Here is an 18178-nt window from a genome sequence, read left to right as displayed (position 1 = left end):
CAGTCGTTTGATTGAAACACATAGTGTGTTTTAGTTTTAAGGGATTTGCGTCAAGCCGGCGCTAATCTATTCCGACAATGTGTTAGTGTCGGTTTCTGATGAGGCGAAGCCGAAACGCAACATAGTATGAACATTTTGTAGTTATCAATACAATCAATATTAATTTTGTAATGAATCATGATAGAAAATCAGTTGAATTGAAACGTGTGTCATTTCACAATTGGTTTCATTCATTTCGTTCACCGGACATTTTGCCACATTGATAAATGTGTTTCAGGTCAAACGATCTTTTATAAAACAAACAAGAAACAATTTGCGCAAATTATTCAAATAATCTGGAAACTATTGATAATCTAGAAATTTAAAATTTGCGCAAAGTGTTAGCTAGGCATGCAGCATTTTAATTTAACCATTTTCGTGTCTTGTACACAACCTTCAAAATAAAAGTTGTGCCTGGAAATAATATTTTAAAAATATTTGTAACGGCCTTGAGAACAATTTGCAAGAAATACATATTGTTTTAAAATGTCTTTTTATTTTTACTTAGTGTCACTTGAACCGGCTAGAAGCTACGTGCCTTCGGCAAAGCTGATTGCAAATAAAGTCTACAAATTTGTTGTAAAAACTTAAAAAGATATCTCCACTATAAGGTTCATAAATTTTTGCAAATATATCTTTAACTCCAACCTAATTAAGTTACGTTAATAATTAATCGCATGATTACACTATAATGGTACATATTTTATGCACAAGCAGCGTCGAGGAAAATAAAAATAGTTTTCTACCCAACGGTGTAGTAAAAGTTAGTGGTGAAAGTCTGTGTAGAAAACAAAAATTTTGAATATTGACTAAATTTTTTAATAACAATAGCTCAATTACCCATTATTGTATAACTAAACTATAGATATTGTCAACCTTGTCTGTAAACGCAGACCGCCTTATTGACGTTCACTATGTTTATTGATGGTTATAATTGAACATCGTCCTGTCTGACGATCGTTCAAAGCTCATGCTATTAAACGGTTCGATGGACTTTCGTTCAACGTTATCCTGGCCCGCCATCACAATACAGGCCGCGGAATGAGTGATGTCGCTAGTTGTTTTCGCTTGATGGCAGTTGCTTCTTTCCAAGGCCGAACGAAAAAAAAACTAACGGCGAGAGACGATTAGTGTTCAATTTATCAATTTGTACTCACTGCGCGTTTTTCCCACATCATCACCGTCTCTGGGGCCAGTCCCCTGTGCTGCTGATGAGCGCGTAACGAGGGCGGGTCACATCTACACGCAGAACAAGCGGTCAATTTATAATCAATATGCTTCGGTCACATTCTGATAGGATGGGCTTGCAATGCGCTGTGGCTCTTTGCAAGTTTTTTTTTCTTTTTTAGTTTTGCTCTGTTTACCGCCTGCGACAGCCAACGATGTTCTGTGAAAATCCGCTGGTTATTCCCAATCAACCGGTTCTACCGCGTTGTACATTTTGTTTTGACTAAACACCTCACATGTTACTATACTCTCGTTTAAGGGGGTGAACTATTTGCTTTGCCTGATGGATAGCTTAGGGCCAAAATCGCTCGCATTGAACAAACATTTTTGTTGCTTTAGTTGTCATGTAGGCTTCGTACGGCATCGTGTGAGACGGATTGGGGGAAATCGATTAACAAATACATACATAATAGTTCATTTATTATATTCGATTGGACGTTAAATCAAATAGTTTAACCATTTCGTGTTAAATATTTAGTACCGTCTTCCGGAAGAATCGACAAAAATAATAGAAACCCATCAGAGAATTGAGGAACAACCTTGCCCCACCTTACCTGCATAACTAGTAAAGTGGTTAGCATTGACTTTAACGAATCCAATAGCCACCGAAAAGCGAACAGTCGACTGCGTGTGCAAAGTGAACCAATTATTCGGAAGTGAACGGTCTAGCAAATCACATTTTTGATTCTTCCCTCGGCTTGCTGAGGCGAACCAGTTGTAAGAAACCTGTAAAAATTCGAACTCGAACACTACCGGTTGAATGAGTAGCACGGCGCCTAACGTAGGGATGTCGGATGTATAATAAAGCAGGCGAGTTGAAATTGGTGCTTTAGTGTGTTTAATTTGATCAAATACACACTTTGTATCAGCATGATTTTATTCGATCGAAGTTTGGTTTACTATCGCAATTTCCATTTTTTGCAGAAGTGCTTTTAATGTCAATGACTTTAACCTTGGTACACCGGGGTAGAGTACTATTCCCATATTATGTCAAAATATGATTTGTTATCTCCCAAATGTTATCACAGGATTCTGAAGATAACAGAGCAGTACTTATATTATGCCGATGGTAGGGAACTGGTATTAGAAGCTGGTTGAAAGCGGTTATCAAGCACTTCAACCAGACGTGTGAATTATATCAGTTCACCTCTAATTGCATTTATTCTGTTCATTGGATGTGTTAGCAACAGCTGAAATAGAATAATTTTAACCTGTTTGATGCATTCGATGAAGTGGGCAATGAACGAGTTCAAGAGCTTGAGGAGTTAGTTCCTGAATAATTTATGGTTGAGGTTCTAACTTGCATTTTTCTACATTTTTTGCGTGAATTCAACAAACAGTGGAAATATCAGAAATAGATATGATAGGGATTTGGACATGGCACTATCAACGTTTTACGTCTTTTAATGTGAATCGGAATTTTCGGATAAAAAATGATTTGGACGAGGAATATTTTAAATTATTCTTTGGAAAAATGAAAAGAATCGTTTTTATTGGCGTTGTTGTCGTCAGCGTTAGTAAGGGAGATGCGCTGGCTTCGGTTCTCGTTGAATGCTTCTGACTAACTATTTCCAGGATTTGCTGTTATCCTGGATGCGATTCTAACATAATTGGTATAGGTTGTCAATCGGTCATAATTTTACCAAACGTCATAAAAGAAAGTTGATCTGTGATATGAAAAGCACGAAACATATCTTCGGGCTTATACATTGACGTTTTCGACAAATCATAGTTGGCGAAAGAAAAGATTTTTAAATTTATTTCTTTTGAGTGGTTTGATAGCGCTGATAAGGGCCGAGAAAAATATTTTCCGAGCGGGAGATTTTTTTAATTGGTCCTGGTTACTAGTACGGAGCTGCACAAATGAATCTCCCGGTGTTGAAATACAGTCTCCAGACATCCGACAAGTGGACTTGCTGAAATCGACTAAAATCACAATTCTTTCTGTTCAAGATTTGCGGCTCAGTGCAAGAAATTAGCGGGATCTAATCACGAACGAGCTTTGGTCAGATTATTTGGCCTCTGCCAATAGCATGTAACGACACACACACTGAATTAGTTATGGAGTTTGACTCCGTTTCTTCAGAATCCGACACTAACTTAGTGACGGGACTAAGCTAGCGCCGGATTGATGCTGGATTCCCGATTGAATTATTAATTTTTTGCGAATTTTTTAACCCTTCCATCTTATAATCATAACATTTTTATTAAAAATTTTAGCAAGTTACGGTTTTGAAAAAAATGTTTACTACTTTCTACACTACTATTTCATTGCATTGGTTTTTCAAGGAATCGCGCTCTGTAAGAGGCGAGATGAAAACATATAAATTTCTTATTTTCATATAAATTTTAAGAGCGATGCGCAAATCCGAGGCGAAACCAATTGCTCCCATAATTTGCAGTCATTTAGAACTACACTGCCCATATATGCATAAGAGTCCCATATTGAAAAACAGCAAGCCGAGATAAACGCTGTTCAAAATTTACATTTTTCATTGAGCCTTATGTGTGGGACAACCATGTTGTGGTATTTTTTTCGATTTTTTCTGATCAAACCTGGTAATCGTATTTGTGCATCACGATTCAGTGGTGATACAGAATACAATCCAACAGATATCTCATTTTCGACAAAAATCCATATGGGACTCTTATGCTTATATGGGCAGTACAGCACTAGTTAGAAAGGCCTGTGCTGTTCAAGTATTTTTTCATACACCCTCGAGCTAGTCTTGATGCCAAAAGGCAAGTCACGTGAAACCTATTAGAAAAACCTATTGTTCTTGATGGAGACACATGAAAAGCTTAAAAAGGCCATAATTTGTCTTCTTGTTGAAAGAAGTCTAAAATGTCTCGAAAACGACCAAATGTCGCAATTTTTTTGTGAGCTTTTTTATGTAAAATGATATTTAAAAATATATTGTATAAGGATTGTATAATTGTATGTTTATCTATAAATAGTGTGAATTTCAAAAATATGTTAAACATTGTTAGGAAAACTTTGTTATTGACAGTTTTCTCCATCATGCAATTACATCTTAAATGTTTCCTTTCTAGAGGCGGGCATAGCGATGTTTGTTAATCGATTACTATATGTACGAAACTCATCTTGGTTCAATTCCCAGCCCCGCACATACGGGTTAGAGATTTTTCTAACCCGAATACAGAGGATAATGTCCATAAAGTTAAAACCTCTATAAACGAATTAAAAAAAACGTGTTTCCTTTCCTTTTAAGCTTATTGTAACAAAGCAAAATATAAAAATGAATTATTTTTTCATTGGACTTTTTAAGTAGATATATACCAGTTTTGAGTTTTGTTGTATATTTTAAAACATTTTCCATTCTGTTTTTTCGCAATGAAGGATTCATTCCCGGCTGCTATTTTTCAGATACTTTTGCTTTTCAAATAACGGTTTTCAAACAACGCCTGTGCACTTCTTAAAAATTGCTCTTGCGTCAAAATGATCTGACTGTCTGTGGAAAATACTTAGCCTCCCAAATTGGTGAAACATGTAAAGTTTCATCGGAATCGACGATGGTCGGTCGCAATTTTTAATATAACTGGTTGCGACTGCAAAAAATGTCAGCAAAACAGCAAAACCTGGCTTACGCAACCCACTAAATTTATGGGCATATATACAGCGAACAGTTACGGCGAATTTGAGCGTCGGTTTCAAAACACTTGAAGAACGATATTTTTATTTGGAGCGCGACGTTAGGCATAAACACGTTAGGCACAAGTACGTTTGGCATACATACGTTAGGCTTAAGTACGTTAGATATAATGGATGTTAGGCATAATGGACGATTGGCATAATATACGTTAGGCATAATAGACGATTCGCATAATGTACGTTAGGCATAATGGACGATAGGCATAATTCACAAAAATATAAAAGTTCTCGCAAGGCTCACTTTATTGGAAAGATTTCAACCTTACGCTCGTGTTTTTGGGTTAGAAAAAAAACTTTGCTATGCCATAACTTCGTATAACTTTAACGAAAGACTGCAAAATGAAATAAAAAAATGCAAAATGAAAAAAAAAATATAGAATGATTTATTTTTTATTTTTCCGTGGATGAGCTAGATGTTTTCTTCATTTAAATGAAATATTTTGGTTCAAGCGCTTTTCGAGCCTATTAGATGTCTTCCCAATACAATTGAATCAGAATATTAAAAAATAAAGTAAAATATTGAACAAACGTTTAGTTTTGGAACCTATGGAAACTTGAAGTGTTGCGGACAGTATCGGCATTAGGCTACGAATGTTTTATTTGTAACGATAACTTATTTGTTTTGGTAACTCGTCACAGTACCCGAAAAAGCACGTATCAGACAGTTTCCGTAGTTCTATCCTTGATGGTCTCAAGAATATAATCATTGACCTGGGAGATAATATACAAGCAGCAATATTTGTATATACCTTGAATGAATAATAAAATGCATCATTATTTCTCGCATGAGCTGTTCTTCAAGGCATATATTTTCTTTTTGGACAATCGCACCACGTATATATGTATGAATTTATTTACGTTGATGTGCGTTATTCATACCTCAATGAAAATAAGATGTATTTAAAACAATCGTTGAGCCTATTTTAGTCATCTGCATTTTATCGGTTGTATGTCGGAAAATTAACGCAAGTTGAGTACTAAGCATTTGGTTTGCTTCTTTTATTTGAGCAAAGATTTCTTCAAATATATACAGCAGAACAAAAAGTTTGTTCGAGTTCGATCAGCTCCAAAGTACACTCAAAAAATAAATCTTGTTATTTCTACATGAAAACAAACATAGATTTAACCCACCTCATTCACGTAAATAACATCGGATGGCCCCGTAAAATATAGATAGTGACTCTCCAGATAAAAGTTACGCGATTTTAACATACCTACTAACAAAAATTCATGTAAAAATACATAGATTTTAGGTTTATTATAACCGTCCCAATTTAATTATTTTCGAATATTTTCCATTCTAGACATAAAAAGGATTATTCCGATTTTATCAATTTAATATTATGCTAAATTTATCGTTCAGGGCTGATGTTTTGTACTCCACAAAGTCCACACTAGCAAGAGGTTCTGAAACACCAACAAACCACCGTGGAATTGAACAAAGAGTAAAGCTTACGTTGAAAAATTTACCACAATGGAATTCATTTCACTTCTTCCATGTTCACTTATTATTTTTCACGCAGGAAATTAACGTTTCACGATTCATTGTCGCATCACTCAAGGTTTATGTGTAAATCCGATAGGATGTCAGATGTAATTTATAGGAACTACGTCTTTCGAAAGGTGAAATTTATTCATTTACGTAAATAATCACATAAAATCAAAGTGATTTATTTGTTGATTGTTATTATACAATATCAAAAAAATCAAACATGCAGGCTCGTATCACCCGCTGCCATTACCGCCGAACAATAAGTCCCTCTAAGTGATACATGATAATTTATTCCTAAAGTCCATTATGCCAATCGTCCATTATGCCTAAAGTCCATAATGCCTAACATATATTATGCCTAACGTCCATTATGCCTAACGTCTTTATGCCTAACGTACGTATGTCTAACGTACGTATGCCAAACGTCCGTATGCCTAACGTATTTATGCCTAATGGGGTATGCCAATTTTTATTATTTGTACTAATCTTACATACGTCGAAAATTAATGTAGTTTAGTTTTTGTACAAAGTGCTTCCGGCATTCGCACTACATGTCCAACCCACTGTAGTCTGCTGTGTTTTTTCAGCCTTCCATTGTCAGCATATTTGTATACTTGGTACAGCTCGTGGTCCATACGTTTGTGTATGTGCCGTCGAATATTGAACGAATAATTATTCTCTCAAACACACCGAGCACTCGTATGTTTCCTTTTACACCTATGCCTCATGGCCTTACAGGACAACAGATAGTATCAGCGCTTTGTATAGTGCAAGCTTTTTGCGCGTCTCTAGGCTGCAGGACATCAGCTGATTACGTAAACCTTAGAAAACACTATTCGCAATCGCAACATGCCTTATTACCTCGCGGCTAGCATCGTAAGCTTAATCAGTTTTGTCGCAAAACAATGTTCAAGCATTATCTGCTACAGTTCGTATCGTTTCACTGAATCGTACGCCGGCTTAAAGTCCACAAACAGATAGTGAATCCACATGTAGTATCCCTAGAATTTGTCCAGAATTTGTCACAGCCAAACATTTGGTCCATCGTTGATCGTCCTTCTCGAAACCCGGGTTGACAGTGCGCATCTCGAAACGAAAGGTTGATTGAATGCAAGGTTATATAAAAAAGGCGATTCAACTTGAGTGCATAATGTGGCCCCCGCTTTGGTACTCGCCGATAAAGGATGAAGCCAACAGCCGTATTCTGTTAAACAGAACACCAGACACCTTGTAGGCGGTTTTGAAGATCGTTATCCGGACGCATCCAACCAATCCGAAGTAATTTCTTCTTTCACCCAGATCATTTCGATTGCTTTGTACTGGTGGTCTCTCCCGACTTCTAGAAATTCGGCCGTGATTCTGTCCTTTTAAACGGCTTTACCGTTTTTCATCTCTCGGATAGCCTTTCAAATTTCGTCTAGTGCTTGTTCATTATCCCCAATCCACATTCGGTTTATGGCTTCTACTCTAGCTCATAGGCCACTCAATAGCAAAGAGGTTTTTCAACTTGGCAACCAATCCTGCACGATTTGCCATCCGAATCGTTAATCATGTTCGGCGTCGAGGTGCTTGTCCTCCTCATGTGGATCGTTATGTAGAACTTCCGCGCGGTACTATATCGTTCCCTGTTCAGATGTGTAGCCGCTGCAAGCACTCGGCTTCTGGCCTGGTTTTTCTCGTCCGTCGGTCTTTGGCACTCGGCGTCGAACCTACAGTTCTGCTGGTTTCCAACATTTCTATGGCTGTTACACTGACCGTCTTATGGACCTGTTGCCATGTTGTGTTCAGATTATCTATTGTTGACCGATATTCGATTCGTTCATCGAGCTTTCGAGCATAATCCTCGACAACACCGTCAACAGATAGTCGCTGTATGTTTAGTCGCACAATTCTCTAACGCCTGGAATCGACTATGCTGAATAGTCTTGCACGAATCTTATACACCTCCAGATAATGGTCAGAGTCAATGTTCGGTTCTCGGAAGGTCCTGACATCAATAATAGGGTTGTGGTACCGGTAATACCGGTACCGAAAATCCCGGGAATACCGACCCATTTTTGGAACCGAAATACCGGTACTGAAGAAAAGCCAGTACCGGTATTTTCGGTACCATATAATTTTTTTTATAAAAATATGTGAACCCTCTAGGGGGACCTGTTTCAAAATATCGGTTTGCAAGATGACTTTTAATTATATTTATTACCTTCTAGATAAATCGTTGAGCTAACACCTTTGTGGTGGAATGAGGTGGGGCCATCATCATAATTCTAGAAGCTAAACATTACTAGCTCCCGTTGTGCTGAACGGTATGTTTAAATTCCTGCACTATTTTGTCGAAATTAAATTTTAACGATCTTGTACTAAATTTCAAAATATTCCCATCTAGCGTAAGAGACGTAAAAATTTGCTATGATTTTTTGTATTAGCGACATTCTTATTGGTTTCCATTATTCACTGGGTGGCGCGTAATAAGACTATGGTCTAAGTCATGTCTGTATTTGGTTTGCTCTTAAACTTTTATCCATAAAAGAACGAACAGCGATTTAGCAATTAGTTTAGACTTGGTGAACTGCTTCAAATGGGGCGATTTGTAATTATTGGTGATCGGGAAATTCAGCAAAACTCCATAGTTTACAGGAAAGCAAGGAGCCTTGCTATGCATTAGAGAATAGTAGACAAACGACATAAAGATCTAAACCAATTAACAGAAAAGCAAGAGAGGAAATGCATGCAACCTGCTCGGATTTACTGCCTTTCTCGTTTTGATTCACTGTTGTTAATAGGGTTTCTTATATTTATCATCTGTTGAAGTCGACGAAAGTCGCACCGCTTAGCAGTAATAACTTTTCAAGGTAACCTAGATTTCAAAATGAAAGAAGGTGCCGCTTATGAAAAATATCTTCTGCTGAAAGGAGTCATGCCATTTCGAAGCAATTAAAAACAATAAACATGTTATTTTGATCAGCACAAATCAATAATCTGAGAATAAGGTTATCAGTTTGGGCATTCAATTTCCCTTTGAAGAATTTTTCGATTTTTTAAAATAATATTCGAGTACCGGTACTACCGGTAGGGCTTTAGTACCGTAGTACCGGTTCTCGCCAAAAAGGGTCGGTACTGCGAACCCTAATCAATAACATCGGAGAAATGTAAACCGTCCATCAAAATATGGTCGATTTGCAAGCAAATTTTGCCATTTGAGTGTCCATTATCTGAACCTTCTATACCAAATACGAGGCATCATCAATTCTCAGATATCGCTGTGGACATATCGAGTCTAGGCTGCTTCGTGATAATTCTATAATCAGCCGGTACACAACAACCAAGAAACACAAGAAAAACATATCTAATGAAATCGAATCCAACACAGAGCCATCAATATTAAGTGCTGAATAACAAATAACTAGTAGATGCTGTTCATGGAGCAACGCATACTGGGTAGAAGCAAATGTCAAATAAGATGGTCTGTACTAAAGAGACTAGAATAACAAAGAGACGCCATGTTCCGTTTGGAATTCCAATTTTACTGTCAAGGTCATTTCAAGCGAACAAGAGAGTTGTCAATCGTAAATGTTTAGCATTATGTGGCATTGTTTTTAAGGAAGTATTGTTATGCAATTCATTAAAATTACTAAAGATTTTAAAGATAAAAATTATATCTTCAAACCAAATTTGTTACAATACCATCTAGAAACGCTAAAGAAATAATGGCTTGGTTTGATGGGAGCACAAAATTCAGCATGAGTGTAACGAATACCAAATGATGGAAATAATAAATTTTGGCCTAATATGGTTTTAGGCAAAATACGATTCCTGTGGATATAACTATGTTTTAGCTGGTCGAGGAACTCAGCAGACCAGAAGTCGCATCGGATTTTTATATTGGTTAGAAGAAAGAAACGGAATAACAACAAACAAGTTCGGTGAAGCATTGCACATTTGCAGTGTTGCCTGTGACCTGTAGCCTTGATGCTAGTTGAATTGTTTTCACTGAATTAAGATGGCGTCTCTTTGTTATTCTAGTCTCTTTAGTCTGTACAACATTAGCAACGATGACTCTACAAAAGAGCAACATCACAAATGGTTCCCTTTGCACAAGAAGCTATTCGCGCGGCACCTAATAATTTTTAATTTTTTAGTGTAGAACACATTTAAGCTGTCAATATAGGGTGTCCCTTTTATGTATCGTTCGGCTAAGTGGTGTAAGAAATGTAGCGATAGCGAATAGAATTTTCTATGATTTACGTCGTCAGCCTAGAGGCGCGCAAAAAACTTGCACTATATAAAGCGCTGATACTACCTGTTGTCCTGTAAGGGCATGAGGCATAGGTGTTGAAGGAAATAGACTACGAGTGCTCGGTATGTTTGAGAGAGTAATTATTCGTTCAATAATCGGCGGCACAAGCGTATGAGCCACGAGTTGTACCAAGTATACAAACATGCTGACATTGGAAGGCTGAAAAAAACACAGCTGATTGCAGTGGGTTAGACGTGCGAATGTGGGAAGAGAGATCAGCAGAGCACCTGGAAGAGGCGTTGACTCCGGGGCAGACTCCGCACTCGCTGATTGTGTGCAATTGAAGATGCGCGTGGAAACTAGAAATTTAAAATACATAAGTAACCTATAAATTTAAAATACATTCGGTCCTGATATGGAATACACGGATTGTTAGGCCACTAGGATGGTGATGTTGTTGAAGTTCAAGTTATGTTGTTTTATTTTTTCAATTTTCTATAATTGTTCTCGTTTTTGTTCCGTAATGACTTCCGCAAGCGTGAAACTTTTTTAACGTGTTTTAGAACGCGTTTTTAGAACTTTAGAATTTTCATTTTCAATTTTATTATGTCAGTAGATTTTTATTTTGGTGTGGTTTTTATGTTTTAGATACGATATTAGCTTTACGATAATGCATTAAAACTGCGTTTAATTTTACGTGTTCTATTTTTCTAAGAACGAATATGTAAACTTGTGACCTCAATTTCAATTTATTAAAAAAATTATCATTAAGATGAACTAATTCGATGTAACTGCAAAATTGCGATGAGCTTTGATTCGAGTAACTGTAAGAAATACTATCATTGTTTGCAAGTAATTATCGCTTGCAATTAATGCAAGAGATTTTTGTTTCAGGTGTTAGATAACCCGACGAAAACCTAACACTGGATAAGCACCGATCGTTGTGAGCTGGAATTTGTTCAAGATTTATTGAGTTTTCACTGACGATGTTGGGAACGATTTTCATAGTCATTCTTTGTTATGATTGGAATTTCAGAAATATACTAATAGAGTTATGATTCCGTGTGATTCAGTATACATTTAAAGCGAGCATAAATTGGAAATTGAAGCTTACCGGGAAAGTGATCGAAATATAGTGGATGAGACTGATTAAATGAGTGACGACCAACTAGTGAAATTCCTGACTACAATTAACAAACCTTTTTCAATGCTTTTAACTTTTAAATACCCAATCAATGATTAAGCCATCATTTGTTTTCAAACATGGCCACGTGAATCGCATTGACTTCTACTTCAGCTGTGTTATCAGTATAGCAACACTGTTTAACCGCTCAGGGCTGTATTCTCGTTGGACCTTCCCTGCTGAGGCCCCACGGACATGGGACGATTTGAACGTATACCTCGCGATCGATCGCGAACACGCGCCTTCTCTCAGTGTCTCTCACAGACACACGCGCCGTCGATGGTACCTATTATCAACTAAAGTGGCAAACCGGCTTGCTAGGCTCGGGCCAACTGGACCCATTGCACGGGACAGTGAGTAATGGGTCAGTGTTTGTAATGAAAATAGCTTAATCACTCTAGTGTCTGCGTAGATGGTGTGTCTGGCTGTTTGTTGTTGATATTTCATGAATTACTGACGGCCGACTACATACTGTATCATCGTCGAAACTTGTCTTGGTGTGAAAGCTTCAGCATTCGTTTGCAATAAGCCTGAAATACAAGTTGCGCGAAAGGCTCCGCCAGTCTGATACGTTGTGTCGTGGCAAACGTGTCTATTTCGGTTCGATCGGTAGTAAACTACTGTGCAGCCCCCGTGTCGCATTTTTTATTGAACTTAATTAGCAACGCTGAGCGTGCGTTTCACCCGTAACAGAGTGGAATATCTGAGCAAAACGAACTAAGGAGTGTGATGATTTTTGGGCCTTGTCAAGGTCTCAGTGTAGGACTTTTGATGTGGATTTCGATTAAATATTGAAGTGAATGCTACCCGTGAGCATGAACGTCGCATTTGCCTATCGTTACACCTGGAATCGCGAGATTGTCTTCAACTCACAAAAGCTGGTTAAGAGACGGCCGAAAACTGTTGCATGAGAGCTGGGGAGTATTTTCTTCGGGAGGATATTATCGCAGCTGGAAAACTGGAATACGGAGTAAGGACATCGTTGGATAGAGGGCACCACGTGGAACTTTCTTTTCAGCGGTTAGAAAGCGTACCAGAGAAAAAGAGAGATTAAGCAATATATCGAATTTTGTTTTTGGCATCAGTGATCTGAGGCAAATTTAAATTATATCTGTGATCTAAAATTGCTGTGTTATTTGTGAAGTTTTGTTGTTCAGTAATAGTTAAAAAAAGTAACTCGAAATAGCATGAATTGATTGAACCTATCGATACTCTCTCTATCACTCTGTACACTCGAAAAATTGCAATTCTTTTCTCTGAACTATATTTCCTTACGATTCGATAAAGGACTTCTTTGAATGAGGAACAGTTGTGAATGTCAGACCAATTTATTCTAATATCGTGAATCAACAAAATCGATAGTCAATTAGCCATATTTTGAATTTCTAGCTGTAATCATATTACTGTAGGTGTTATTCCCCTGTTCTTCGACACCGAGAACAGGCGCGAGAGTTTCGATACAGAAAAGCTCCGGCGTGCTTAGCGACCTCCATCGCTACGATAAAAAAACCGTCCCAATACACTAGCAAGCTTGTGTTGAGCTTCCTGGCCGTGTCGGTGAGACCCGGTTAATAAATAATTTAACCAAATAAGTAACCAGCACTACGCAGCAGAAAACAGCGCGACAGAAAATACTCCTAACTCAGCAACAGTACATGGCCTGGGAAGCCACGATCGCACCGGCCAGCGCAATGAACGTTTACGGTTAGTACCTTCTATTCTAGCTTGTTGCGGATTTGATTTTATTCGTATTGAGCATTACCTACACCCTTCCTCCTAAGCGGGCATTACGAACAGGAATACTTGCTAGTTCGGCCGTTTCCAGTTTCACCGACGACGCCGCAAACAATTTGCGGGAATTACGTTTTGAATCAAAGCTGACTTGTTTGGTTATTTGTTTTAGGATTAATGGGGTTAACGGGTTAATATGCGCTAGCTTGTGGTTTACATTTGTTTTCATAATTTTGGGAACGCTTATACGGGAAAAACCCTTTTCTTGTGTTATCTTTGGGGAAATACTAAGATCGTGGGATAAACATAGAATGACAGAAGAAAGGGTGCCTGAAATAAAATCTTCTAGCTTTATTACACGAGCTTCTCAAAATCAAAGGCTTCATAAATGCCTGGTGATACATTCCGATTCAAATCTAAATTATAAGAAAGATAAAACATGGCAACCTAGGTTTTGCAGACTTGACAATTACAGGGTTGTTGCAATAACGTACATTTGGAGCAGTTTATGTTTTCAATGTTGATAGCATCAATGATATGTCGCCCAAATTCTAGTTCCTATTATTATGTTTACACAAAAAGAATCGTGTTTAGTTCCCCATAACTTGTTTGACGCAATAGTAAAATTCTCGACGAACATATGATTACGACTTAAAAGACTGTCAAAATTCTCTTTGAAAAGAAATTCCGGACAAACCGGTAGTTTTTTGTACATTTCACTTAGAAAAGAACAGACAATGCATTATTAAAGAACATGTACCTTCAACGTGATAGTCCATTTTTCTTAATTATCATAAGCTAATTCATTGGCGCACACTTAATTGAAAAAAAAACAATTTTTTTCTGACACAAACTTGTATTGAATTTGACGTTTCCGACAACTATACTGTCGGTAATGATAGAACGGTTCACAGAGCCATCTGTGGTGAACTGGTATCATTATACGGTGTAATGGAATCGTGATGATTTTGGCGGATTGCAGTCTGACTTCATCAGTTTTCTGTGCTGATTATGTTCAGCTTGATGTCCGGAAAAACAATGAAAATATATTGTACGCCAATAATATTCGCTACAGTCGATCGAGTACTCTTTCATAAATTGTGAAAATTGAGTGACATTAATTCTCGTAAAAAGCCGATGGCATTCTTTAGAATAAATTATTTTGATAACATGCAGAAAAATCGTGACTAAACCTAGAAATCCTGAATTCCGCATGAAAAATATCATGATAAATCATCATGATGAAATCATCGAAACATCGAGCAAACCCCTAGTTCTGCGTGATGTCCTGCAAGAAAAGAAGTTCACTAAGAAGAAATATAGCATAGTGCATATTGCATTGGCTTGCTAAGCCAAACCAAGTTTCGATTTCATTAATTCTCACCAGTTTAATCAGAGCTTTTTTCTGGCGAGACATCACGCAGGACTAGGGGTTTGCTCAGAAACACATAGTATTTTCGTGTTTTTTGAGCTAGCGTAAATCCGGCGCTAGCTTAGTCATGTCACTAAGTTAGTATCGGATTCTGATGAGACGAAATCGAAACGCAAATCATCCATAACTAATTTAGTTATAGGTTGTGCTCTTCACGCGCAAAAATGGTTTAAAACATTTTTCTCTTTAATGGAAAAAAATAGTTTTCACCTAAAAATTTTTCTCCAGTAAGAAGAAGTAAGTGCACTTTATGAAATTTTCAGCCAAGGGTAGCAGTTCCTTCATCTCAAACAATTATGACCACAAACACTTGTTTGCCAAATCGATCACCGGACCTCCGGAAGTCGCGCAAATGGCCCACTGAACGAGCAGCTGCTTGTGCGCTAAGACGATTTCGCTAGATTTTCAGAGCAGCGTGCACTCCGCGCACTAGCCCGGACTTCCGGAAGGTTAATAGTGTGACAAGAAAAAATGTTCGATTCCTAGTTCCACCAGGAGTACACACTTAATTTTGTTTTACCGAATCCCAGCCTTTTTCGCAACTTTTACCGAGTTTTACACAGCCGAGCACTCAGCTAACAAAACTTTGGCTGAGATCTCAGTAGAAGTGACGTTTGTTTTGCTGAAACTGGAAAAATATATCGCTGAAAATCAGTAAATTAAAACCAACTTTGCTAAACTACCAGTTGAAAAATTTCACTGATGGTTCAGCTGTGCGGAAATTAACGAACTGAATTAAGCGTGTATCTGCTCCAAATTTGAGTCAAATTGAATAACGAACCAACGTGTTTGAAGTTTGCATGGATTTTTTTTAAATTTACGTGAAGAAAGCCCTTCATCTTGCATTGTCACCGCTAGGTGGCACTGGATGCATCACTTTATCACTGCTAATGAAAATAAGATAATAATATTGTCAATAACTTTGTCGAAGGTTGCAAACCAATCCAACTACCTTGGGAAATGTTATGAAACTTTAGATGAAGAGACTTCTGAGTTAGCTTTGCATGGGGCCTAACAGCACATGGTGGTGAATCAGTAATCGGTTCCCACGAACATTTTTTTGCGAAATTTTAATTGGGTTTTGCTGAATAGTATGTTTGAAAGAATTTTAGTACATGATATGAGTCATCTCTTAACTAGGAAGTTTTTGTTCTTCATTTCGTTACATAGAAGAGCGCTAACACTAACTCTTCAAAGGAAAGAGACAGAAATATGGTCTTTGTTACAAAGTTATAGAAGTCAAAGTCATATTTTTACCTCTCTTCCTCTCAAAGTTAGTGTTGGCGCATTCTGTGCAGTGGAATATAAAATTTTGTAGTAAAAAGATGACATATATCATGTGCTAAAATGCTGTTAAATCCAATCATTATTTTGCAAAAAAAAAAAAATCGTGGGAGACTACTGATTCATCACCATGTACTGTTAGGTATTATGCAAAACCGAATCAGACATCACTTCATTAAAAGTTTAATAACATCTCCTAAGGAGGTTGGATTGATCTGCAGTCTTCTTCGAAGTTGTTTGATTGTTTGCTTAATTTCCCGTTTTTATTCAAATTTAAAGCAGAGACTCCTGGTGAGATTAGGAATCGACTCAGGGTCGGGTTGAGTTTTCACAAATTCGTTTTTTAGTTCTGGGCAGTCCAATGTTGAAATTTAGGGGTTTACGATCCGATAAGTAAAAAGCCACCATTCTTGAGATGTGATTATATTGGAAAATAAGCGTAACACCGATCTTGAGTAAATTAAGCTCTGTGAGCTTAATTTACCTAGAATGTGCTGCTGGGCTCATGTAAATACTAAAACCTTAACAAAGTTCTTGAAGTATACGTCTTTCCCGTATTTCTCTTCAGAAACCGGAAGTGTTCTACTGTTGCATATACCACCCCATACTATAACGGAGACTGCATTTTGCCGATGTTTAATGACAGATGAAGCTCCAGGAGCTTCTAAAGACCATTTTTTAACAAATTTTCATTGAAAAAGTCATTGAAATGCTTTAAATTTTTATAACTTCATAAAAATTTATTTTGATTAATAGACAAAACCTGGAACATTCAACAATTAAACCTGAATGACTTCCAGCTACCGAGTAACACGTTCACGAGAACACGTTCAGGAAAGTGTTACTAGGTTTCACGAAACTGAATGCTAATTAAATCAAGAATTCGCTGTAGAAATAAGTTCGTAATACCCTTATAATTTTTATGTTAATTAGTTTTATGGAAACTAATAATTTCATGAATATGAGGCTCATAATTCATGATTTCAATCGCTTTACGGAGCTCTCGATGTCCAAAGAACGTATTACTACATAGTTGGGCTCTATTCTTTGCAACTAATTTTCTATTATTGCATTATCATGACTCTTTTACGATTTTCATAAGCTGTGCCTACACACTTTTAAAAATCATGTAATGGCATATATACGAGCATCAAAAATGACAGTCTTGCGTTTGATTTCAATTTTATTGTTCATCGTTGAAATTCATAAATCACGTAATTTTACTCCACAAAAGCCGTTTTAAATGTTGATTAATATAACTGTAATTTGTTTATTGATGGTTTTACCGGGGGGTCATTCGCCCGTTGATTAGTATAATTGTATGGCAATGCGCATGAAAAATATTTGGAATAAAGTTAAACATAAAATTCGTACTTTTTGGTGTGTGCATTGTAAATTCGAAAGCGATTACTGCTATGCGAAAGAACAAAAGCTGGCAATATTTCTACTATATTTAAGGGGTTACATCACTGTAGACTTTAAAGAAACATCGATTTTCTATTTATTAGTCTAAAATGTGTTTTAGGATGTTAAAAATGATATCCCAAAACATGGAAGACGAAAACTACATAAATGTTCAAATTTTCATTTCTGTCGCAAGCTCTCGGCACGATACTGTACCTTGATGTGGTCCGGGGGCTTTTCCACCAAAGCAGTATTACAGTGATTATATAACAGAAACTTGGGATACGATTATTTTCTTTTTAGTTAAGTGACGGTGAGTCTCGCCGAAGGTCTTGTACTATGCCTTTTTTGCGGCGATAAATACCATCAAAAATGTTCCGGGTTAACAAAGGCCATGGTAAATTGGGTGGCTGATAATGCAAGTCTTTGCTACAAATGTGCAAAATGTTTATCAACCCAGTCTTCTGGTGTGCAGG

The 18178-nt window shown here is 37.2% G+C and overlaps 1 protein-coding gene across 2 annotated transcripts in view; it reads left to right on the top strand.

Moving 5' to 3' along the window:
* LOC131681350 (activating transcription factor of chaperone) overlaps positions 1-18178 on the top strand; it is an 81685-nt gene that overhangs the window by 15961 nt on the left and 47546 nt on the right. Inside the window, exon 1 of one of the 2 annotated variants that reach the window (XM_058962107.1) lies at positions 12409-13555. The exons of the other annotated variant lie outside the window; for it this stretch is intronic. Coding sequence (XP_058818090.1) covers positions 13507-13555 — 49 coding nt within the window. The 5' untranslated portion in view covers positions 12409-13506. Of the gene's footprint in view, positions 1-12408; positions 13556-18178 lie in introns of those variants that run through there. 2 annotated transcript variants of the gene reach the window in all.

This window comes from Topomyia yanbarensis, chromosome 2 (genome assembly GCF_030247195.1).
Source record: "Topomyia yanbarensis strain Yona2022 chromosome 2, ASM3024719v1, whole genome shotgun sequence".
Lineage (NCBI taxonomy): Eukaryota > Metazoa > Arthropoda > Insecta > Diptera > Culicidae > Topomyia > Topomyia yanbarensis.
Note: the sequence above shows the minus strand (reverse complement) of the source record. Positions and strands in the feature narration are given on the sequence as shown.